At 45.3% G+C, this 25,716-nt stretch overlaps 1 protein-coding gene across 2 annotated transcripts in view; it reads right to left on the bottom strand.

Annotated features, from left to right (window-relative positions):
• EVC2 (EvC ciliary complex subunit 2) overlaps window positions 1-25,716 on the bottom strand; it is a 146,579-nt gene that overhangs the window by 85,023 nt on the left and 35,840 nt on the right. For both annotated transcript variants that reach the window (XM_030800954.1, XM_030800953.1), the window contains exons 8-9: window positions 13,183-13,317; window positions 10,882-11,021 (exon numbers count right to left, since the gene is read on the bottom strand). In XM_030800954.1, coding sequence (XP_030656814.1) covers window positions 10,882-11,021; window positions 13,183-13,317 — 275 coding nt within the window. The remainder of the gene's footprint in view (window positions 1-10,881; window positions 11,022-13,182; window positions 13,318-25,716) is intronic.

Raw genomic sequence — 25,716 nt, forward strand, 5'->3', positions numbered from 1 at the left:
GACCAGTGTGGAGGTGAGGAGAGGCTGCTCAGGATGGCACTGCAATTCAGCCGGTTGTTTGTAGTAAACACCATGTTTACCACATGTGACACTGTACAAATGGATTTCTGGTTAAGGACAGACGCACCCTCCGGGGACTGTCAGCTGCCCAGCACTGAGATGGAGAACTGCATGTGTTTCCTGTGGCTGCTGTAACAAAGTACCACAAAGTGGGTGGCTTCAACCAACAGAAATGTCACCTCACAGCTCGGAGACCAGAAGGCCGAGATGAAGGTGTCAGCTCATGCAAACGGTAGGCAGCTGTGCCGGGAAGTTAACGTCCTCAGGAGCATCCTCCAGCCAGCAAGGGCTTGGAGCTGCTGGTGGATAAAAACCCCAAGGTCAGGGAGATGGCAGGGAGGGTCTGCAGCTTTAGACGAGGATTCTTGTGACTCAACTCAGAACCAACTAGAGGATGCATCAAACTAGAGGATGCATCACTGGGGTACTCTGCTGTCCTGCAGAAGTTCTCAAACTATTAAGCATCAGAATGACCAGAATGATTTGAAGATATAAAATGCAGCTCCCCAGGCCTGCTCTCAGGTTCTGGTTCAGAAGATGTGGCTTAGGGAGATGTATTTGTTTTCTAGGGTACTTTCTTATGTAGCCAAGTACCATCAGCTGGATGGCTTAGAACAACAAACATTTATTCCCTCACAGTTCTGGAGGCCAACGGTCCAAAGTCAAGGTGTTGGCAGCGATGGTTCCTCCTGCGGGCTGTGAGGGAGGATCCGTTCCATGCCAGCCTGGTGCTGCCAGCAACCCTTGGTATTCCTTAGCTTGTAGCTGCATCATTTCAGTGTGTGCCTCTCTTCACATGGGGTCCATCCTGTGTCTATGTTCAGATCTCCCTCTTCTTAGGAATATACCAGTCATGTTGGATCAAAGCCCACCCTAATAGTCTCACCTTAGTGAGGTTACAACTGCAAAGATTACACTTCCAAATAAGGTTACAGTCACTGTCCGAGGAGTTATGACTTCAACATAGCTTTGTGAGGGGACACAATTCCACCCATGACAGCAACCCTGAAGGGACTGCAGTCCCTCTCCATCCATGACAATATCCAAGTAGAAATGGGTTGGCCATCTATTAGGCATACCAGAGATTATTCCTGCTGTAGCCAAGAATTTGGGCCAGATGACCACTAAGATCCTTTGCAGTATCCATATTCTAAGATTCTGTTTTCCTGGGAAGGTGTAAACTGCTTTATCTTCAGGTTAGCTCTTAACTCATGAGCTGGGACAATGCTCTTTCCCCTAGGAAAGGTAAGGCCATGGTAAAAAGTCTTTTCCTCTGGACAGAAAAGGGGCATTTGGTAAAAACTAGGGAAATCTGAACAGACTGTGAACTTTAGCTAATAATAATGTATTAATATTGGATCATTCACTGTAACAAATGTAGCATGCTAATATAAGACATGAGGACTAGGGGAAACGGGGTCTGGGAGATATGGGAACTCCACATTCTCGTCTCAATGTTTCTATAAATCTAAAACTGTTCTAAAAAATAATCTATTACGTAAACAAAAAGTAGAGCTGGACTCCTTAATGCGTGCCTGTTACAAACGAGGCCCACCCTCTCTTCAGCACTGAGATGCCAAGAATCTGGAGCTGCAATGGGAACTTGAAACGAGCGGCTGAAAACAGGCCGGGCATGGTGGTTCATGCCTGTGATCCCAGCCCTTTCGGAGGCCGAGGCAGGCGGATCACCTGAGGCAAGGAGTTCGAGACCAGCCTGGCCAACATGGTGAAACCCCGTCTCTACTAAAAATACAAAAATTAGCTGCGGGTGGTGGTGGGCGCCTATAATCCCAGCTACTCAGGAGGCTGAGACAGGAGAATCGCTTGAACCTAGGAGGCAGAGGTTGCAGTGAGCCGAGATTGTGCCACTGCATTCCAGCCTGGGTGACAAAGTGAGACTCCGTCTCAAAAAAAAAAAAAAGAGGTTGAAAACAGCCTATATATCCTATACGGAGAAGAGGGGGCCTGGAGTCAGCCCTGGAGCCCAGGGAAGGCCCCCTAGCAGAGATGGCAGTTTTTGAGGAGATGGGGTCTCTCAGAAGCTCCTCTTTGAGAGAAGAAGGAGGGCACACATGAATTTCTCTGGGTTCTGGAATCCACAGTGCCAGAGGGGACCTCTCACTGGAGACACCTCTCCCTTGCATTTACATCCTTGAGGTTTCAACTTAGCAGTCAGCTTCTCCGTTCCCTAAGGCGACTCTGCCCACCTGCCCTTTCCTTGCATTTCCAAGGGTTTCCTCCAATCCTTGGTGGGCAATGGCAGTGCAGGCCAGGAGCCCAGGGGCATCACTGCGGGGGTGGCTGGAGTTTTGCTGATGTTTTCTGAGTTCTACACTGTGCCTGGAGTAAGGAGAATCCTATGGACTGTGCCGTTGAGGAAACTTGGAACCCAGGCTTGGCTTGGGCATGTGGGGCACGGTTAATCTGTGTCCAGGGGTGTAAGCACCATTCCAGGCCGCTGAAGGAAGCCACTCTGTTGTTGAGTCAGGCCCCGCTGGCCATAACTGAGCAGAACGAGCAGTTGGGGACAGAGTGAGAAACACGCTGAGTGTCATGGGTAGGGTGGAAGCTGCCACTGCAATGCTGGTTCCACCTTGCGCTGTAAGCTGCACCATGCTTCTTGGCACATGAGTCCTCTCTTCCTGCAGACAGTGGGTATTGAGAGGCTCCCTGCTTTTCTTGGCTTCCTCCCTGGCACCCAACCTACATCATGCCTAGTGCTGAGGGAGAGCACAGTAAACACTTGCCAAAAGAACAGAAGGTGTTTGTCAGACAGAACTCCTCAAGAAATCCTCACCTTGCTGGCAGATGACAGCAAGAGTTGCCGTGGGAACCCAGCAGGCATTCCCTCTGCTCTGCTCTCCAGTGACCCCTTTACAAACCCCATAAGAACCCCGTCATGTCGGGTGCTGCACAGGAACCTGCCACCTCTCAGGAAATCCAGAAGCAAGGATCAGGTTTGAGGATAGGGCTGCTGTCCACCTTAGCTGACCTTTGCTCCTGCCAGCCATCTGGTGCTCCAGGTGAACTCTGATACTGATCCATCCAGAAAGGTAGAAGGGCCTAGACACAGGTTATCTGTATCATGGGGCTGGAGTGAGGAGGGATTCAAGGGTCCACGAGGACCCCCTTTCACAGACTAAGGCCTCTTCCCTGCCACCACCTGTATGTCCAGCCTCCTGCAGTCTCTCCTCTGGCACTCGTTCCCTCTGCTGGAAATGCCCCACACACATTCTGACAAGTCCTAATGGCCCTTTAGACCCAGCCCAAACATGCTGGTTGAGGTTCGCCTGGTACTGCCAGGCCTGCGCCACCCAAGGGACAGGGTTTGGTATGGGAAACAGACACAATCCGAGCATCACAGACTGTGCTGAGAGCCTCAGAGGCAGAGCACGCATACACAGCCCCTGGCATGGACCAAATGCTTAATCCACATGTAAAAAAAACGGAAGGAAGAGAAGGAAGGAAGGGAGGGAAGGAAGAAGGGAGGGAGGGAAGAAGAGAGGGACGCAGGGAGGAAGGGAGGGAGGGAGAACAGAGTTTCAAAACAGCTTAGAACTTGGAAGGGAAAGAGAGGGGCATTATTTATGGGCCTCGTAAAACTGACCACCACCCCACAAGGATCTCCAGTGGAATATATCACAACAGGTCATGAAGTGAGATGGTTCAATCCCAGAACTATTTCGTGAGCATCTGCCATGTGCAAGGAACCACGTCTATCCCGCTCAACCCTGAGGGAAGTGGGGGAGGTGGGCGAGCTGCATTCTAGACTCAGAGAAGAGCTGCTTCCACTCAGACCTTAGGCTCTTCCCTCTTTGTGAGTCTCCTCTTGCATGATCTAAGAAGAATCTCCACCAAATGGTCCACAAACAGCCAGGAAGCACCAGAGGATGTCCTGGCCTTAGAGACAGAACACCTGGGTTTGAGCCCAGGACCAACCATTGCTGATGGAGAGGTAACCGTTCCCAGCATGCCAGTGTCTAAGAAGACCCCTCAGCTCCTCAGGAACATTCCATAAACCATTCTCTGACACACCCCATCGAGTCCTCTAACCCACTGACCCCCTCCTTTCACTTCTTCTCGAGGTCCCTCAAGTCTCCACTTCCTTCCTCATCCTCTTGAGATATTGTGATCACTTCCACCCAAAGATTTCCAGCCCTAATTCCTGGAACCTGGAAATATGACCTTCTAAGGGAAAAGGGCCTTTGCAGATATAATTAAGTGAAGGATGGCCGGGCGCGGTGGCTCACGCCTGTAATCCCAGCACTTTGGGAGGCCGAGGTGGGCGGATCACGAGGTCAGGAGATCGAGACCATCCTGGCCAAGATGGTGAAACCCCGTCTCTACTAAAAATACAAAAAATTAGCTGGGCATGGTGGCGGGCGCCTGTAGTCCCAGCTACTCGGGAGGCTGAGGCAGGAGAATGGCGGGAACCCGGGAGGTGGAGCTTGCAGTGAGCAGAGATCACGCCACTGCACTCCAGCCTGGGCAACAGTGCGAGACTCCGTCTCAAAAAAAAAAAAAAAAAAAGTGAAGGATCTTGACACGAGGAGACTATGCTGGATTATCCAGTGAGCCCTAAATCCAGTCCCAAGTGGCCTCCTAAGAGAGAGGCAGAGGGAGATTTCATACACACAGAAGAAGGGGAGGTCACGTGCAGGCAGAGACAGAAGTAAGTTGGCCACAAGCCAAGAAGTGCTGCAGCCTTGGAAGCCCCAGAAGCTAGCAGAGGCAGGAACAACCCTCCCAGAGCATTTGAAGGGGGCATGGCCCTGCTGATACCTTGATTTCAGCCCAGAGAAACTGAGTGGGGACTCTAGCCTCCAGAACAGTGACAGGGTGAGTTTCTATTGCATGAAAACACCAAGGTCAGGGTGATTTGTTACAGCAGCCACAGGATACTAATACAGCTAAGTCCCTATCCCTCTCCCTCTCACCTGGAGAAGCTCTCCAGCTCAGCTCAGGTCCTGGCACCGGGATGAGGTCAGCACTGCATTGCATTGTATAGATAAGGAAACTGGAGTCACCAATGTAGTAAGTGGCGGAACTGGGACTCAACCCCAGCAGTCAGGCCTGGGTTTTAACCACTGGGCTCTATGCCCTGCCTGCCAGTGGCCTCCATGCCTCCATCCAGACCACTGAGACCACTGCAGGGGAAGGCACCTCGTCCAAGCAGGGAGGCCCACCAGTCTCACACGGGCACTCCATGCTGCTCAGCAAGTCTGGGTTTCTCTAGTAAGCCACTTCCCCATGGTCAGGACTGTTTCACACTTTTTACATTCCCGCCTTTTCCTCCCCTGCTGTCCTCACCTTGAACTTCATTGAGAAGCATCTGACAGGTTCATCCCATGTTCCCTCCCCAAGCCACACACCTGCTACATCTACACAGACTCTGCCGTCCTTCCTACCATGATAGATGATGGCCCAACTCCTGTCCAGTCCTTCCATCAAACACAATCTCCCTGCAAGAGTGTCCCAGCCACAGGACATCCTTGGAGGAAGCTGGGTAGCCTGAAGAGCCACATCACATCTGGAAACATGTTGTGTTGTCTTCTGGTTTGAGTAATGCTGCACCTCCTCCTAATCTTTGCTATCATGTATCTTATAGCCTCAAATTTTCTCTGCAGGCGACTTTCCACCAAGAACACCATTGTGTAGAGGCACCTACTGTGCCAGGCACTGTTGGAGGCACTGGGGATGAATCAGCAAGCAAGACAGAAGGTCCCTGCACTCACAGAACTTACTGCTCAGGTGAGTAAGATGAAATACAACAACATTAATTGAAAAAAAAAAAAAAAAAAGAGGTAGTTTCTGGCAGCCTTAAGTGTTGTGAAGAAAATTAGAATTTCAGGATAAAGAATGGAGGCAGTGCTGCTGTAGGGAAGGCCCCTCAATGGCTCTGATGACTCTTCAATCTCTGTGCCCTCTACACCTCCCACCCTGGCCTGGTCCTTTTTTGGGTCCTCAAATGTCCACATCGCTTCCCACCTCCTGTGCATGCTGCCCACTCCAAAACGCTCATCACCAGCTCTCAGCTTAACAAGCCTCCATTAGAAGAGTCCTCTCCAAGATTCTTTAACAGAGCCCCTTGCCCCGTCATAGCTCTGACCATAGTGTAGAATCAAAGAGTTACCAGTGCATGGGGTTGTGTTTGCTTGTGTACGCTCTATAAGGACAAAAACCAAGACTCTTACTTGCTAGTGTCCGGCAAACAAGAGTCTTGGATCTACCACAGTGCTTGGTGCAGAAGGAGACCTCAGCAAGAATCTGTTGGATTCATCAATCCATTAATTGCTTTTTAAAAAGTACTGCATGCATGAACCAGCAACCCAATCAAAGAACAAGTGAACAAAGAACCTTGGATGAGTTGTTTAATTTCCCTGGGCTTCAGGTTTTTAGAGATGAGGAACAAAATCATTTCTCTAAAGTGTTTACAAAGAATAAAAAGAGTAGTTGTAAAAATATACCATATGGTTGGCACATAAAAAACTACTAAACACACATATTTAAAAGCCTCAATTTGACAAATACTCATGGAACACTTACTTTGTACAAACACAATTTCAAGACACTTTAGAGGCAATGTTGGTAGCATCCAGAAAGAGTCCTAAGCTCGTTCTAATAATAGAGGAAACAGACATAGATCTGAACTTCTTTTTTTGTCTTATGTTCTTTGACTCTGAAAAATCTAAGCTCAGTCTTTTCAAAAAGCTGTTCGGTCAATAGAAGAAAAGATCGAAAACACTCAGGCCTAAGCCAAATCCATTACTACCTGTGTGACCTTAGGGAAAAACCAATAAACCTTTCTGAACCCCAGCTTCCTGATCTAAAACGAGAGAGTTGTGAGAATTAAATAAGATCACAGGCGAGAGGTATGTGGCAGTGGTCAGGCCCAGAGTAAGGCTGGAGCTAAAACACGCTCGGCACTCCATGCCCCTAGAAGCTTCCAGGACCAGCCAGTCCTGCCCAGTTCCTCCCTCCTCCTGGTCCCAGCATGTGCTGGGACTGAGTCCACCTCCATTATAACCACGGTCAAGGAGCCTGATAAAAATCAAAGGAAATATTCCTTCCTCAAATCCTCTCTGTAAGAGACAGCCTATGAATAAGCAATGTAAAAGATAAACCACCATGCACACCTAGGAAATGCTCTTTGTCAAAAATAACTCAGCAGGATGGAGCAAAGTTATAGCTCTGATGGGGCTTGAAACGAGAGGGCAATCAAGTCACCTAATGGCATATTTCGAATCCCAGCTAAGCTTCATGTTAGAATTACAAATGGGATAACTGATTTGTCAGAGAAAAATGCTATTTTTAGTGTGGAGTGTATCACAGATTTCCACGCATACTAAGCTTCTGCCATTCTGAGTGACATTTTCTTTCTGGGAGCATCCAAGCAGGACTACACAGCAAGATGGAAAGATTAAAAGTAATTGGCAATGCTATAATTGAAAAAAAAAGGCTGGGATCTTAAAACTAGTGTCCAACCACAATGCCTGAAACTGAATTGGCGTTCAATAAATATTGAATGTTGGGACGGGAGGGAGGATGGGAAGCTGGGGGAGAGGAAGAGAGGAATGAATTTAGCTCACAAGCTGAACACTCTCAGTGCATGCTTGATAATCAATGCTAAACACTCTTCAGGCAAAATAAGACAAGCTCCCAAGAGAAATGAATATAAAATTCCAGAGGTGCAAGAACAAAATCATTATAAACTTCAACATTCCTATTGTACTCAAGCATCAGGACTGGCAAACTGCAGCAGCTGCTTATAATTTCATATAATGCAGGGATAAAGAAAGACTGGGCTTCTTATGCCCCATCACTTTTTGAATACAAAACAAAGACAGGAGGATTAATACTTTCCTATTTTAAAGTATTAATTACTTTAGTCGGAAGGCTATAGAGTACCACATACTTGCAAATTAAATATCCAGGTGCTGATTGCATGATCCAAATCATTTCACTCTAGTTTTCATTTTCATGTTTTGTAAGAAAACAGACTTTTAGCTCTGAAATCATGATAATTAGCTGCTCACACCACTTAATATAATAAGTGACATTTATGAACCTCTGCCAATAACTTTGCCTTCCATTGCTCGTCCATTTCTCCCTACTACTTCAGACAAGGTGGCAAATTTTAATTTGTAATCCTTGGCATTCTGATTAGGGAATTAAGTGAAAATGAAGAATGGCATCTGGATGGCTGCACAAGGCTTAATTAACCAAGCCAGACAACTCTGGCACCCAGAAATGGACTAACAAGCCCTGACGCCCCTCTTGGTGCAAGGTCAGCCCTGCACTTACGAGGCTCCAGGCTTGGCTCTTCACCAGGCACTCAGTGAGGAAGGAGCACCCATTCAAAAAAGAGGAGAGTCCCTTTCTTCTGAGAACAGTCACTGAGCTCACAAAGTGGCATGAGTCAGACATAGCAGAGCTCTTCTCTCAGGCCAGTAAGTAGTTGCTCCTGAAAAGGATGAGGCAGAGCCGTTTCTGGTTCTACCTAGGATCTGCCGCTTTGTGTCACAGGACACCATTTCCTGGACCCAGGGAGATAGGATCAGGAAGCTGCTCAGTTTTGCTTCCCAGGTCTCCCATTTTCAGTATGCTTTCAATTCTCTTGAGAAAGACTCAAGGAAGGGCTAATCACCCTGACCACTTCTCTTTAGGGTCTGCTAATCTGACCAGGGCTCACAGGCAGCTATCACCATAAGGATGCATCCCCATCACAAGTCTCTTTCACATCATTACACATGACAGTATCACAAGGCTCTAGGTTATGGGTTCCCCATTTGAGAGATAAGAAAACCAGGCTCAGAGAAAGTCTGTAAAATATAAATGTGCCTGAGCCTAAATAGTGAGGAAGCTCAAGTTCCATTCTTCACTCACTACATGTATCACTGTGGGTAAACCTCTCAGCCTAGCTGAGCCTCAGCTACCTCAACTATCAAACACTGAAAATAAGATGCCATCCAAAAAGCAGTACCAAATTAAATAAGGGGTATGACATGAGCACCAAATTAAATAAGGGGTGTGCACATTTCTAAATGCGACATAAACATAAGGTATTTTATCTGAAAACATAAGGCATTACAGTTTATTGTCATCTTGATGATTCCAAATTCACAGAAATTACCCTCCAGTGGGTAATGAGTGGACAGTAAGCCACACACCTTTAATCTAGAATAAAAAAGGTTTCCTATAAATGGAATCCAATTTGAAGGGTTCACATTTGGCCCCATTATTAATCATCAGCAGTCTAACAAGAAAGCAAAGAATGTTAAAATAAAAATAATCAGATATAACCAAATAAGAATTTGATCTGGGAGAAATGAAGCCCAGCTTTGAATGATCTCAATCTCTGATTGGATTAATATAATCCATAATTATGTTGCTAGCCACTTAGAAGAAGATAACATCACCCTCGTCCTGAGATTGTCTTCTCAACTTCCTATACAATGTCTAGCACATAATCAAAAATACACAGAGATACGAGACAAGAAAATATGATCAAAAACCGAGTGGTACTCTAGATAACAGACACAGAATGAGGGTACAAATAATAACGTCTTCAGTCAGAGACTTCAAAATAATTTTGTTTGGGAGTAAATAAAAAAATAAGATTGAGATTTTTGGCAAAAAAAAAGGAAAATTAAAGAAAATATAAAGAAGTCATCTTAAATATCTGATGAAAGGAAAGAAGGAACGGCAAGACCATGCTGATGAACCTTATCTAGTTAAGGTTACCTATTAGACTGTGACCCATGTGTCCATCCAGGAGAAATCTTGGACAATGATTAAGAGCCTGGACCATGGAGCAGATGACCTGAGTTTAAAACCTGACCCTATCATTTACTACTATATGCCCTTGGGCAAGTTACTTGATCTCTCTCAAGTTCTCATCCATGATGTTACAGAGAGCAACACCTACTTCATGGGCTTGTTAAGAGGATTATACGAGTTGGTTCTGTAAAGTTCTTAAACAGTGTCTGGCACTATCTGCTATTGCACATAGGGAGTATGATGTTAATATTCATTAACTACATAAGAAGAAATGAATTCAGTTCAGCACACACTCACATCACCTGGTCTAGCCTCTCTCCCCTGCTGCCTCTTCTTTATTTTCTATACTCAATACCCCAATCTGCACATCAGCCACACTTGGCTACTGACATCTCACCAAACACACCTTGCTCCTTTCACATCCTTACATCTGCCCTTTCTTTCCTCTGTCTGAAAATTGTTTCCATGCTTAATCAACTTGGAAAGCTTCTTCATAAGCTTTCAGAATCAATTCAGATTCTCTCCCTCTTAACTAATGACTACTAGACTTAATATCTGGATGATGAAATAATCTGTACAACAAACCCCCTGTGACATGAGTTTACCTATATAACAAACCTACACACATATCCCTAAACTTAAAAGTTAAAAATAAATTTTAAAAAAATTTTAAATAATTAGTTCAATGCCACCTGCTCTGAGAAGAATTTCTATGACTTTCTCAGAAGTAATTACTTCCTCTTCTGTGCTCTGCCAGCCCTGACCGTCCCATTAGCATGGTGGTCACCCAATTTTGTGGTCACTTCTGTTTATGTTTCAGTCTTTCCTACTAGATCAGACTTCCTTAAAGCAGGAAGTATGTCTTCTACACCTCTTTTCCTAGATGCCAAACATTCAGTACACAGCAGTTGTTGAATTATGACTACAGAGTGACGAATGATTAACTGAATGAATGAAATATACTCAGTGTTTGGCCTTATGTCACTGTCGTTAAAACATTCATCACATCTGTGGAAATATAATGGGATTTAGAATTCTTACTCTTCTAAGGCTTGAAGCATGCTCCCAGGGTCCTCGGAAGACAGAATGTCTATCATTTGGTCGTTAAGGGAAAGGTCCTCATTCACGCCATCAGCTGAGGTGAACGGCAAGGGTTCCAGCTTGCTCTCATACTGCCAAACCTTCAGGAGAATTGCAGAAATAATAATTGATTGGGCTTTCTTGTGAATTCCATGTGCTGAGAAAGCCAGGAGGGAAGGCCAGGGGTCTGCAGTCAGAGCACCCAATCAGTCCCACCACTGTGACCACGGTAAACCCAGACAAACCTTTGCAAATGTCCCTGAGCCTCCGTTTCCTCTGCAAAGAAATGGGATCATAATTCCAATAGCCCTGCGTGAGGATGTTGTGTGGGTAAAGTGGAACAATGGACAGAAAGAACTTTTCAACCTGTAAGACCTATAAAATATTTCACTATCATCATCTTTATCATTATCAGGTAGAGGAAACCTCACAACGGGAATGGTGGACCTTGACATCAGAGACCTGGCTGGTTTCTAATCAGAATATAGGATTGAGCGGGGCGTGGTGGCTCACGCCTGTAATCCCAGCACTTTGGGAGGCTGAGGTGGATGGATCACTTGAGGTTAGGAGTTGACACCAGCCTGGCCAACATGGTGAAACCCTGTCTCTACTAAAAATACAAAAATTAGCCAGGCGTGGTGGCAGGCGCCTGTAATCCCAGCTACTCAGGAGGCTGAGGCAGGAGAATCGCTTGAACCCAGGAGATGGAAGCTGCAGTGAGTCGAGATTGTGCCACTGCACTCCAGCCTGGGTGAGAGTGAGACTCTGTCTCAAAAAAATAAAGAAAGAAAGAATATAGGATTGTGAGCTGGAAGTGACATTAGAGATAACTAAGCCCAACCCTCTGATTGGATAAGAGATATATCTGTTTTGTCTCCAACATCATTAACTCTGCAAAAATGCATGATAGCTATAGCTAACCTTTAACGATTCTTGTCCCTGTGCCAGATATTATTTTCAGTGGTTTCTTTGTGTTATCGTGAAGCTGTTACAACAACGAAGTGTTGGTGCCCCCACTTTACATATAGGAAAACTGAGGCCACAGAAGTGAAATAACGTTAGTGAAGGTGACACAGCTCAAAAGAGCCCGGTTGATTTTTGACCCCAATCCAACTCTGAAGGCTGCCTTCTGTTTTAGTGCAGGCCACTGACCACCACTATGCTGGCAAAAAAATAAAGAAAAATGTGAGAAGAGTTCATTCTGTGATGCCAGGGAAAAGGTACTGCAAAGTCTTCAGGCCTTAAATCAAATTCATACTCATGCTTTCCTCTGTGCAGTTCTCATGATCTGCCTTAATCTCTGGAAAATGAATCCTGCTCTGACATCAAAGCAGCAGGATGCGTTTAGTTCTTCTGATTGATAACAGCTTCGGGAGAATCAGTACAAGGTCTGATTAGATGGGACGTTTTTCTTCTCACTTTTGCCCGCCAAGGAGATTGTAGGCTGACCTCATTTTCAAATGACAATCCTCTCCTCCAAGAAGCAGGGACAAAATGAGCAACAGGCTCCTCACACAGGCTGGGGCGGAATTTCCAGCCTCCAGAGCCCCTGGGCAGGACTAAGTCCATCAGGACCCAGGTCCCTGATGAAACACACCCTTTACCAGCCACCTTCCCTTTCTGCCTCTCTTCCCACCCCCTCCCCTTATGTCCTGGGATCACTTCACACATAAACTATTTGAATTGGAATTCTAGTCTCAGGTGATGGGCTGCATGTGGGTGATGGGGTGCGTGTGGGTGATGGGATGCGTGTGGGGTGACGGGATGCGTGTGGGTGACGGGATGCGTGTGGGGTAATGGGATGCATGTGGGTGACAGGCTGCTTGTGGGTGACGGGCTTTGTATGGGGTAATGGCTGCAGCGGTTCTCCCACCTGGTTGCTGGTTAGAAATTTTAAAAATGACTAAACCAGGCATATTGGTGCGTAGCTGCAGTCCCAGCTACCTGGAAGGCTGAAGCAGGAGGATTGCTGAAGCCCAGGAGTTCCAAGTTGTAGTGTTCTGTGATTGTGCCTATGAATCCCCACTGGACTCAGCCTGGGCAGCACAGCAAGACCCTGGCTCTTAAGAAAAAAAAAAAAAGAATGATGGGGATGCATCCCAGGACAAACATCAGTTTTGGAGGTGGGCCCTGGGCATGGGTTTTTGTGCACAGCTCCCTCAGCGATGCTGATGGGGATCCAGGGCTGAGACCCACAGAAGTGGGGGATGAACTTCAACCTCACATCCACCACCTTCCAAACCACCCTCAGGGAAGACTCACTTGATGTCTGGTAAGCATGTTTCCCTTCAGACACTGATAGCGAACCATGAGGAAGAGGGCAGCCCAGGTCAGCACAAGGGAGAAGAGGAAGGCGATGAAGAACCCTGCTGCGTGGAGGCCATGGTGCGGCAGAACCTGTGGAGACAAGAGGAGAGCAGGATTCATGCGTGGTCAGACTGCATGTCTCCCAGGCCACACAGATGATAGAGTGTCAGAGCAGACCAAGCAGGGAGCCAGGGGACTCACTTGCATTTGAGTCCCGCTCTGCCAGCTACCAGCTGGCTACCTGGAGGCCCTCGCTGGTCCTCTCTGAGCCTGAATTTCCTCAGTGCATGACAAGCCTGTCAAAGACCTGAGGCATGGTGATTTGCACACAACAGCATCATCCAGCCGCAAGCCTAGCACATCACAGACACTCAATAATGTTAAGTTCCCAAATCAATTACACGATAATCCGAAGGAAGCACTAGGGATCTGTGACATTTTCTGAGAATCATGGGTAGAATTTTGCAGAGGCCAGAGGAAGAACCCATGGCACTCTCACCTTCCCGCTACCCTCTATAACTTTAGATTAAATAATTAAACGCCAATTTTTACGGTATTACATTTAGAGAAAATCTCTTGTCTTCTGACTGGTGAGATTAGTGGGCCACATTTACCCCCACCCCTCCTTCCCTGCTTCTGCCTTCCAGCATTTTTTAAGTTTATAGCATATATATTTTGTTCTGCAACCAGAATTCAATCCTGATTATTGTTTATAGGTTAATCCCAGCAACTACAAATTTTAAAAGATATTATTATTATTATGATTAGGCAAATGTTGCTCACTGCAGAGTAAAGTAATTGGATCCAATCCTGTGTCACTAAATATCTGCCCCTCAAAGGAGTATGCTCTTAATTCAGTCCCTTTTCTCACACTTTATCAATTATTCCAAATCAGGCTACATTTTTAGTTTGCTTCAATGTGAATTAGCACTTACTTGTGTGACATTTTGTTTTTCCTGAAGTTTTTCATGGCGTATCTTTTTTCTTCCTAGCATACACCCATGTTCGTAATAATGCTATCTGTTACAGAGAGTCAAATTTACTTTTTCTTAAAGTCATCACTCCAGAGTTCTCCGACTTTCTGATTTAATCAGACCTGGCTACTTTCTAGGTTTTCTGGTATCATAGAGAGCTTTTTCTTTTTCTTCACTGCCTTCTATATTGTCACAGCATTACTCATTGAAGAAAAACTGTTTCTTGGATCCCATTTCTTCCTTTTTCTTGGATAATTCTTTTTTATTTTAATGAAGTATCCTAAGTATCTATTTATTCTCAAGTAAGTTTGTTTAGAGAAGATGTTCTTTTCTCACATCTGGCAATGCTGTCACTTAGTTCTCAGTTTGATTGACAGTATGGCTGGCTACATAATTCAAGGCTAAAATAACTTTCCCTCAAAATGTTGATGGTGCCACTCTACTGTCTTCTGACAGAAGTGTGCCTGATGACCTTTCAGAAGGATCTGTTTTTGTTTTCTGGGTGCTTTTTAAGATTTCCTCCCTTTCCCTATAGTTCTGAATATCTTAACATTTAAAAGAAGATATTTGAATAATTTCTAATAATATATAAAAAGACTTATATACTAATGTAACTTTGCAAAAAATACACACAGTATAATCTCCATTTCACTAAAATAATGTGCATATATAGATATACATGTGTAAATTATACAGAAAATCCTCCAGAATTTTATTTGAATGTAATTTCTTGATGAGCTTTTCCACCTTATTTATGCTTGTTTTCTAATATTTCTGCAATGGCTAGGTATTACTTGTGTAATAAGAGATAATTATTATTATTACTACTATTATTATGACGATTATAAAAAAAAGTAAGGCAAATTTGATAGATGAAAATCACCCAGACTGCTGAGGCTTTGTCAACCCAAATCACAACCCAACTTCTTCCTGTTTTCAATCCTGCTCCTTTCTTTTTCCTTTCATAGGGGGTCACTGATTGTACCAAGGGTCCCCAAGGCCACCTGCATACAATCCCACCCACAAGTATGGTTTATTACAGCAAAGAGATACAAAGCAAAGTCAGAAAAGGGAAGAATGGAGTAAAGCCCAAGGAAAACCAGGCATATGCTTCCAGACTCCAGCAGAGTCACAAAAGACGTGCTTAATTCCCCCAGCGAGGGGTTGTGACAACTCATGTGAAATGTTTTCTACCAGGGAAGCTCATTAGGGACTCAGTGTCCAGGGTTTTTATTCGAGGCTGATCACACAGGCACCCTGTGCCTGGCATGTACCAAAATTTCATACTCCAAGAAAAACAGCAGGTAATCAGCATAAACTATATGTGTAAAAAACAGTTCAGGCACAGGGAGCCACTCTTAGCAGTTTTAAGAAGATGGGAATTCTGAAATCCAAGTTTCCAGACATCAGCCCAGGATCAATCTTGTAAGAAAGCTTTTCTAAGGATAGCAGCCTTCAGTTTGATATGCTAACTCTTCTCTGCACAATGGAAAGCATATTATACCCCAAATTCTGCATCAGCATCTGTCTCCAGAAAAGCCAACCTGTGACAATTAGTTTAATTCAAAATGGCTCCAGACCATGGGATACCGAATATATTGTTTAGGAGCTAGAAGACAATTAGCCTATTCCTCATTCTTGCAGCCACAGTGCAGACTGTAGTCAAGGTTACATTTTTTCTGACAGACCAATGAGGCCACCCTGACCTTCTAGACTGTCAAAGCTAAGTTAGGTCAAAAACAGGAGCTTCAGTTCAAATGCTTATTGAAACCTGAATCAAAGTGTGATGCCACTTATAACTCATCTTTGATAAATCAGCCTCTGTCCACAGAGGCTGTTATCAGAGACTGTCAGAGAACCAATTCTGTTTTCTTGCTCTAACATCCTCCTGATCCTAAATCTTGAATTTTGATTAGCACCAAAATGAAATCCAAGTACTCCATTTGTTCTAGACATGTCCCTCTGCTCCCTAAGCCCTGATTGTGTACCTACTAGACAAGAAAAAAATCGATAAGTGAATAAACATAAATAGCATTGCATGGAGGTTATGTCAAAATATTGATGGAAAGGAAACTAAAAAAAATCTGTCTGTAAAAGAACACAGTAGCTAAAGATCAGCAATCTGTTTTCAAGATTGTTAATCCCCTTTACCTTCAAAGAAGGCAACAACTTGTTTTTTCATCTTCGAGAAGAGGGAATGAGAGGTAAAGGGGATTAACAATTTTGATCACCTACAAAACGCCAATCTCTGGGCTAGGCAAATGTAGTGAGTTGAGTTGAGTTGTGCTCTCCAAAAAGACATGTTGAAGTCCTAACCCCAATACCTATGAATGTGACCTTATTTAGAAACTGTCTTTGTAGATGTAGTCAAGTTAAGATGAGGTCATACTGGGTCACAGTGAGTCCTAAATCCAATGATTGTGTCTTCATGAGGAGAGGACGTTTGTAGACACACACAGAGAAGATGGCCATGTGAAGATGGAGGCAGATACTGAGTGATGCTGCTATAAACCAAGGATTTCAAGGAATGCTAAGGATTTCTGGAGCCACCAGAAGCTAAGAAGAGACAAAGGAAGATGCTTCTCCAGGGTCTTTATAAAGAGCGTGGCCCTGCCTGCCTACACCTTAATTTCAGACTTCCAGCCTGCAGAACTGTGAGAAAATTAAATTGTTGTTTTAAGGTACCAAGCTTGTGGAGATTTGTTATGGCAGCCTGAGGACACTAACACAATGCTTCATATACTTTACTTCATTCAATCTTCTGTAATCCCGTGGAACACCTATCATCCCTGTTCTACTGATAAACAAATGGAGATGCAAAGAGATTAAAAAATTAATTGAAGTCCACAGCTAAAACAGAATTAGCTCTGCTGGACTCCAATGTCTACGTCTGTCCCACTAGAGCTGGACACTACTTACTGTCCAGGGGGCTGTTTTTCTAAAATATTTCTAGTCCTAATCTCCCACACCATGGTAGAAGTTAGTTGTATGATTGACATTACATATGGGCAGCATCACTCTACTGTAAAAGGCAGGAAAAGAACTCTCTCGTATGTTCCTTCTCCCCTTCTGTCTCCCTGCCTCCCTCCCTCCTGCTTCATGAAGTGGAAGTGGACAGCTGAGTCAGGCTACCTCAAATCTCTTCCTCTTTCCACTTCCAGCTTCTAAATCCACATCTTGAGATCTTACTTTCCTTTGGCCACAAGGGCATTGCCAAGAGAAACTGAAGAGTAGAGGTACTGTGAGCAGTTCAGTGGAGCAGGGTCTAGATCAACACTTAAAGTAGCAACACAGTTGTGGGAATGGAAGCCTGGATCTAGGAAGAGGGAAAAACCAGGGCCAGTTCTGCAGATCCCATCACCTTTCACACCCTTCTCTTACAATTCCTGCTTACTGACACCAAGTGACAAGCAAACCTAGGTACAGCCTACCTCCATGGGGCAAACCCACTCATGACCCTCACTTTCTTCATTTATCTGTGTTGTTAAGTTATGTTAGGTCCTGCCCTGCCTACAACGCCTCTACTCTTCAATCTTCTTCCTCAGTGAAGAATGACCAAAGAAGAGTAAGATTTCAATATGTAATTTTATGAGAAGGAGGAGGCTCCATATAATCACTACCATCACTATCATCATCACCAACATTAATATTACCACCATGATTATCAACATCATCAATATCCCCATCATCACTACCTTCACCATCACCATCATGATCAACATCTTCATTAACACCATCATGATCACCATCAGCAGCAGCATCACCATCAAATTCATCATCACCATCACCACCATGACCGTCACCACCATCGCCACCATCAATATCAACATCATCAATATCTCCATCATTTTCATCTTTACCATCACCATCAACACCATCATGATCACTATGAGCAGGATCTCCATCAAATTCATCATCACCATCCCCATTATCACCATCACCACCATCACCACCATCATCATCGCCACCACCATTATCAACATCATCAACATCCCCATCACCATCATCTTCACACTGGCCATCACCACCATCACTATCAACATCATCAATATCACCATCATCTTCACCATCACCATCAACACCATCATTGTCAACATTATCAATATGCCAATCACCTTCACCATGACCATCACCACCATCATTATCAACATCATCAATATCCCCATCACTATCAATATCCCCATCACCATCAACACCATCATCAGCAGCATCACCATCAAATTCATTATCACCATCACCACCATGACCACCACCACCATTACCATAGCCACCATCATTATCAACATCATCAAAATCCCCATCACCATCATCTTCACCATGACCATCACAATCACTATCAACATCATCAATATCACCAGCACCATCATCTTCACGCCTACCACCATCAACACCATCATGACACCATCAGCAGCAGCATCACCGTTACCATTGTCATTTCAGAGAACATGTATTATGCAGATACTAAGCACCAGGGATGGATCCAAGTGCTTTACATGTATTAATCCATTTAATCTCCACAATAATACTCTGGGATGGGAACTATTTTAACCCCCACTTTATAAATTATAATGTCATTGTAGAAATAAGTTTTTAAAATGGCCCAAGGTCACAGAGAGAGTAAGTAGTAGACCCGAGACTCACATCCAGCAGTTGGGGCTAGTGGCCTTCATACCCCACCTGCCTCTCCTAGGCTGGCCCTTTATCAGTAGCCCTGCATCGAGCCATCAAGGGTTTGTGCCCCTGTTAACACTTTCATTCCCACTCTGAGTATGCAGCTCACCTTTTGGGGGTGAGGGAGTAGTAGCAGGGCAGGATTTTGGAACTCCTGAGTCTCTGGCCAAAAGCCTTCCTAATCCCTTCAAATTTTAATTTTGTCCACAGACCAGGCTTTATTCCCTTTTTAATATTTCAAGCAATACTTTATTTTTGAGATACAGTCTTGCTCTTGTTGCCCAGGCTGGAGTGCAATGGTACAATCTCGGCTCACTGCAACCTCCACCTCCTGGGTTCAAGCGATTCTCCTGCCTCAGCCTCCCAGGTAGCTGGGATTACAGGCGCCTGCCACCATGTCCAGCTAATTTTTGTACTTTTTGTAGAGATGGGGTTTCACCATGTTGGCCAGGCTCATTTTGAACTCCCGACCTCATGATCTGCCCACCTCGGCCTCCCAAGATGCTGGGATTACAGGCGTCAGCCACCACGCCTGGCCTCAAACAATATTTTAAGTGCAGAATTCTTACATCCATTTCACATGTGTAGAAACCAAGGTCTGCTATAATTTTGTTTGCCTGAAACTCTCTGAGTGGATACATCAAGTGGGCTGCCAGGTTTGACCCTGTGTTTTGATGTGACACTACACTTTCCTGATGTTAATTCAATGAGTCAATGGAGCCCTGTACTGGGTGCTGGAAGAATGAGGAGGAACCAGAGCCAGGCCCTACTCAAGGAAGCTCACAGCCCCACAGAGGAATGAACACACAGGCAGATGCTGATGCCACAGTGTGTCTGGGCTGAGGCTGGGGAGCCTGGAGGACTGGGGGAAGGAGGGGAGCTCCTCTCCTAGCTCAAAGGACAGGAGAATGCTTTCCAAGAGGTGATCCAGTGGGCAGAGGAGAATGAGCTGGGCCAGGGGGAGGGCGAGCCTGGAGAAGGACTGGCCTGAACAAGGCCTGAAGCCAGCAAGAGAAGCAGCCCCAGCCCGACAGGGCCTTCAAGAGCAGGTTAGGGATTTGCTGTGTTATCCTAAGGGAATCAGGGGAACAAATGAGAGGTTTTAAGCCATGAAGAAACATGGTTAGATCAGTATTTTAGAAAGACAACTCTGGCCGCTGTATGACTTCAGCCTGGAGGAAGGTAAACCTGGATGCCAAGGGAGAAATGGGGGGCATGAAAAGAGGCTGCAGGAGGCAACAGGACACGCCAGCAAGGACCATGGAATTTGGCCTTTGATGGGGGTTCAACTCTTAGATCCACTCCCTTCCACACTGTGGGAGACTGGGTCTCCCCAGCCCTGATAGGCAATAGGTTAAAAATAGAATTACCATACAACCCAGCAATTTCACCCCCAAGCATACACCCCAAATAATTTAAAACAGGTATTCAAACAAAAATTTGTACTCGGATGCTCACAGCAGCACTGTTCACAATAAGCCAAACGTCCTGATGAATAAAGAACATGTGTATATCCATATAATAGAATATTATTCAGCCATAAAAAGGAATGAAGTTCTGGTGCATGCTACAACATGGAGGAACACTGAAAACGTGATGCTAAGTGAAAGACGCCAGACACAAAAGGACACGTACTGTGTGATTCCACTTATCTGAAATGTACAGGATCGGCAAATCCAGAGGCAGAAGCAGATGAGTGGTTTGCCAGGGGCTGGGGGAGAAGGAAATGGGAAGTCACCAATGGGTACCAAGTTTCCTTTCAGAGTGGGGAAAACATTCTGTAAGCAGACAGTGGTGATGGCTGCACAACACTGTGAATGTAGTAACTGTCAATAACAGTAAATGTTATGCTGTGTATACTTTACCACACACACAAAAACAGTGCCTAATGTTTAGGGTTATGGTACACAGAAGTCAGTAAATCTGAGCCGCTATTACTACTACTGTTGTTGGCTGGTGGGAAGGGCACAGATCAGGAGACAGAGTCAACGGAGTGTCGTGATGGAATGGATATGTAAGAGGCCAGACACGGGAACCAACAATGTCCCTGAATCCAGCTCGGGGGGCGGGATGCTGGTGGGACCCACCGCTGCAGTGACGAGTTCAGAACCGGAAGTGGCTGAGAGCACCAGAATCAGCCCCATGTTAATCATACTTCTGAGATTCCCTTAAACATGCTGCAGCCAAGTTCCACTGAGAATCACTATAAGTACAGATTCCAAAGAGCATCTTTACCTTAAACCTCATTGTCTAAAGAAAAAGAGATGGTTATCCCGGCTTCCCATCCCCCAGAGTCCTCCTCACTTTCCTTCTTGTCTCTGGAAAAGAATCATCCGCGATTACCACCCTTTAATCACATATTAGCAGGAGCAGATGCCTTTGATGCATTCTGTCACTGCATTTATGAAGAGCGATGCTGGATAAACAGGCCTTTCAAAACGAATGCTTTAAATGCTCAGAATCCAACACCAAGTTACAAAAGCATGATGAAGAATTGTTTACAGAGTTTGACTTCAATTATATACTAAATATATTCATAGTCTTGTGGATGGCGAGATGTGAACATGTTAGCAATGGTTCTCCCTGCTGGTGGGATTATGGCATGAAGCTATTTTATTCTTCCAACTTTTCTGTATGTGGAGGGTGGTGGTAAGAACAGGACATTTCTTCAAAATGCCCACAGTGGCCTTATATTAAATCCCACCCACCCAACCCTTCAAAACACAGAAAATGCTTGATGAACATGGGAGATGACATGAATGTTTCCTCTGGAACAGAGTCTAGGAATCATTTACTTGAAATCTTTTACTTTGAGCTTGAGACCCAAGAAGCAGAGGGGTGAGTGGCTTGCTAGCCCTTGTCACACAGTCCTTGAGGGGCAGCCCTGAGGGCAAAGAGACCCTTGGCCTCCCAGCTGACAATACGGGCAAGAGTGAGATCTCGAAGGTAATCACAGGCAGAGACAATCACACTTACCAACGCAGCTTTGCTAATTTACCAATCTAGCGAATAGCATCTGGAGTAGAGAACACATCACACAGCATGATTCTGACTGCTGCAATGATGTTGAGTTCTGAACCTGGCCAGTTCCCAGAGCCTCTCTGGACCACAGGTTTTTACTCTAAAATGAGAAAGTGGGACTAGATAATCTTTAAGGTCTCTTCCAGTTCAACAATTCTATTCTGATGTCAACAAAAATGTATTAAGTGCCATCCAAAGGAATAATCTCAACTTCACACAGTGCCAGGCTTTAATAAATGATCCAATGCATAGGACCCCAGCCAAGGGCACAACTAGCTGGCCAGGGGAGGGCTAGGGCATCACAGCGTGCAGATGCTGGTCAGGGTCCAGAAGGAGGTTTACAAGTTGCCCAAAGAACAGGTAATATAAGAACAGGATGTGCAAAACCAGAGCATAATAGAAAACAAAGGCACCCAGTGGCCCTGGGAGATGGTTAGCGGGGTCAGCTTTCCTGACGGATCCTGAATGGGGGCCCCTCAAGAATAGAAAGCAGGCAGCTTTGTGTTTTAGGCAAGACCACTCCAGCGTGGACAGTGGGCTGGGTAGGGAGGAAAACGAGGCAGAAAGGATAGGAGGCTGGAGCAATAATCAAAACAAGAAATGCAGATTAGGGCAATGGTTAGAACGTCCACAGAGAAGGCAAAAATGATAACGTGCAATTGTGTACAAACCCCCAGGCCTACAAATCCAACTCACGGCCATGTGATTTTGCCTACAGAGTGACACGGGCCACCACTGTGCTTCAAGGGCATCTCGTAAGCCTCGTCTTTGGGAGATTCTCATATCGTAGATAGCTAGCTATTGTGGCATTCCATCGCTCATAAATTAATGTTAAGATGTTCTTTATAAAAAAAAGATGGTCTTTACATATTAAAAACATTAATCTTTTGTCTCTTATGTATATTACAAATATTTCCCCAAGTTTTTCGCTTATCTGAGTGCTGTTTTTAAATGTAAAGTTTGTAACTATGTGTACCTAAATCCACAGTTTTCTCCAGATCATATCCTATTAGCCCATATTTACTTTTTATAAATTGTTATATTTACTTAGATTTTAATCTAATTAGGAAATTCATCTTTATCTTTCTTTCAAAAGACCCAGTCAGTTGTTACCAAGTTCATGTATGATACATCCTCCTTCTCCCATTGGTTTAAAACATATTTATAGATGTGTGTGTAGATTTTATCTTTTGTTCCATTGGTCTGATGTTTCTTGCAGCAGTCAAATGCTGCATTAATGTAGCTTTGTAATATTTTTAATATCTGCTAGGGTAAACCTCCCAAATTACTCTTCATTTTCAAAACCTTCCCATCTGGGTTCATAATTTATATTTTCAGATGAAACTATGATTTTTTTCACATCCCCTCTAAAGTCCCATTAAAATTAATATTGGAGGCTGGGTGTGGTGGCTCACGGCTGTAATCCAGCACTTTGGGAGGCTGAGGTGGATCACCTGAGGTCCGGAGTTCAAGACCAGCCTGACCAACATGGTGAAACTCCATTTCTACTAAAAATACAAAATCAGCTGGGCCTGGTGGAGGGTGCCTGTAATCCCAGCTACTCAGGAGGCTGAGGCAGGAGAATTGCTTGAACCCAGGAGGCAGAGGTTGCGGTGAGCCGAGATCGCGCCATTGCACTTCAGCCTGGGCAACAAGAGCAAAACTCCATCTCAAGAACAACAAAATTACTATTGGAATTGCACTCTAAATGAATTGGGGTACCATCACAATTGGTTTAAATGTCTCTCTCTGATTAGACCTGAGATCCTGGCAGCAGAACACTGTGACCTGTTCTCCTGGTGCCCAGCACAGTACCTGGCTCTTTCATGGGCACATGTGATGAACACAGAAGGGGATATCTAGTGCCATCTGAGACCTGCATTCAATGTGTGATTCTTATTTTCTCTCAAAAAGACAGTACTCTCATCCAGGAGACAGAAAAGGGAAGATGACTTCTTGAGGAAAAAATGAGAAACAATTTCTTGGGGACTCGTTTTCCTTGGCTGATATGTGTCAGTTTCACCCTCAGGAAAGTAACAGGAAATTAAGGAGATAATGGGGTAGCTCCCAAATGCGGCAGAATCTCTATTTACACAATGGAAGCCTCACGTCTTTACCCTGTATTTTTAAACTGCCTGATGCAAATGTCAGGGGTGCTGCCACCCTCCTGGCAAGCTCATCCTATTAATCACCATTACACCTGTCTGGTGTAATTCCACTATCTCTTCAGGTCCCCCCGTCAGCCCTGCTGGAACACTTGCTATGACTGCCATGGCCTTGCCTCACCCTTATGTATGTGTCACCCAGTAGTGCTTGGTTCATGCCTGACCAGCAGTCAACACTGGCTTAACCTAGAAGTCAGATCTTCAGCTGCCTGTTCTCCAACTTTAATTAAATCTTACCTTCAAGACCCAATTTAATTCTTCCTCCTCCAGGAAGCCTGCCAGTCCACCCAGCCCATGGAGTTCTCTCTCTGCTGTCAGTGTCCGTGGTACAAGCAATCTATATTTCAGGTCACAAACTCACAAACTCAGTGAGTGCTGTGCATTCTTCGGTCTTTTTTTTTTCATGTACTGCCTCAGTGTGAGGGTGGGGATGGTGGGTGACAGGCAACCCGAGTGTCCATGCTGCCGCACACTCCATTACTTCCTAGAATCTTGCACTGAGCCTGACATATACTTATAGCACCTGTGTGGCCCCTGTGGGCATTGGAGCATGAGGCCCTGATGCAAAACATTCATTGTCAGCATCACAGAACACTTGGCACAGCTGTGTTGTTCTCATGTGTCAATAATAGTAATAATACTGCTGACGACAACAGCTGACGTTTATGGAGCCCTCACAGTGCCGGGCACTGTGCTGAGTACTTTACATCCCTTGATCCATTTACCTCAACAACCATCCTATGAAGTGAATATTGTTATTACTCTCATTTCACAGTTGGGGAAACTGAGACCCTCAGAGGTAAGTGACGTGCCCAGGGTCACATGCAATCAGTGGAGGGACAGGGATTCAAAGCCAGGCCTTATGGTCGAAGGGTCTGCTGGGCCCACACAACGCCATAGGGCCACCCTGTGCGTACACCTCCTCTCCCCACTCAACAGGGAGCTCCCTGAATGTGGTCCACAGCCTCGGGGCACCTGTCTTGGGGGCTGGTGTGGCTGAAATCCAGCCCCAGCTCCACGGCCAGGACTTGCATCCACAGGTCTGCATCCCAAGGGGCAACTATTGCTCTTTCTCCTGAAGGCAACATGCAGGTGACGGGAAGCCTGGAAGACCTCAGCATGGCTCAACTCCATCCACAAGTGAGCCTGCGGCCACAGGGAAGAGCTCAGAAATACCCTTACATGAGCATTCTCTGCATTTTATTACACTCATACAGCGACCAGCCACCTCCTCCTGAGCCGCAATCATCGTCGTTGACGACAATAAGCTCAATCACGGGATATTTACCTGTTGTGTGCCACCTACAAGGTACCGCACAGTGGGGGACACGGGCGAATCCGACATGGCCTCCCCCGCCAGGAGCTCACAGGCTACCAGGAAGACTTGTTACCAGTGCACCTGACAGCCCCACTAAACTGAACACTCGCCTAACGCCAGCTTTGTGCTTTCTCTTCATCTATCCTGTGCAGGAGTCTGGCTCTCTGGGAGGTGGTGTGGCCCGGTGCCTGACAGCAGGGCTCCGGATCCAAACTGCTTGGGTTCAAATCCTGGTCCTGCCACTTACTAGCCATGCAGAAAAGAGTTAACATCTCCAGCCAGAGACTGGCATCCTCTGAAAGCCCTTCCTGTAGGGCTGGGCCTCAGCTGACGCCTGCGA

The sequence above is a fragment of the Nomascus leucogenys genome, chromosome 20 (assembly GCF_006542625.1).
Source record: "Nomascus leucogenys isolate Asia chromosome 20, Asia_NLE_v1, whole genome shotgun sequence".
NCBI classification, from domain to species: Eukaryota; Metazoa; Chordata; class Mammalia; order Primates; family Hylobatidae; genus Nomascus; species Nomascus leucogenys.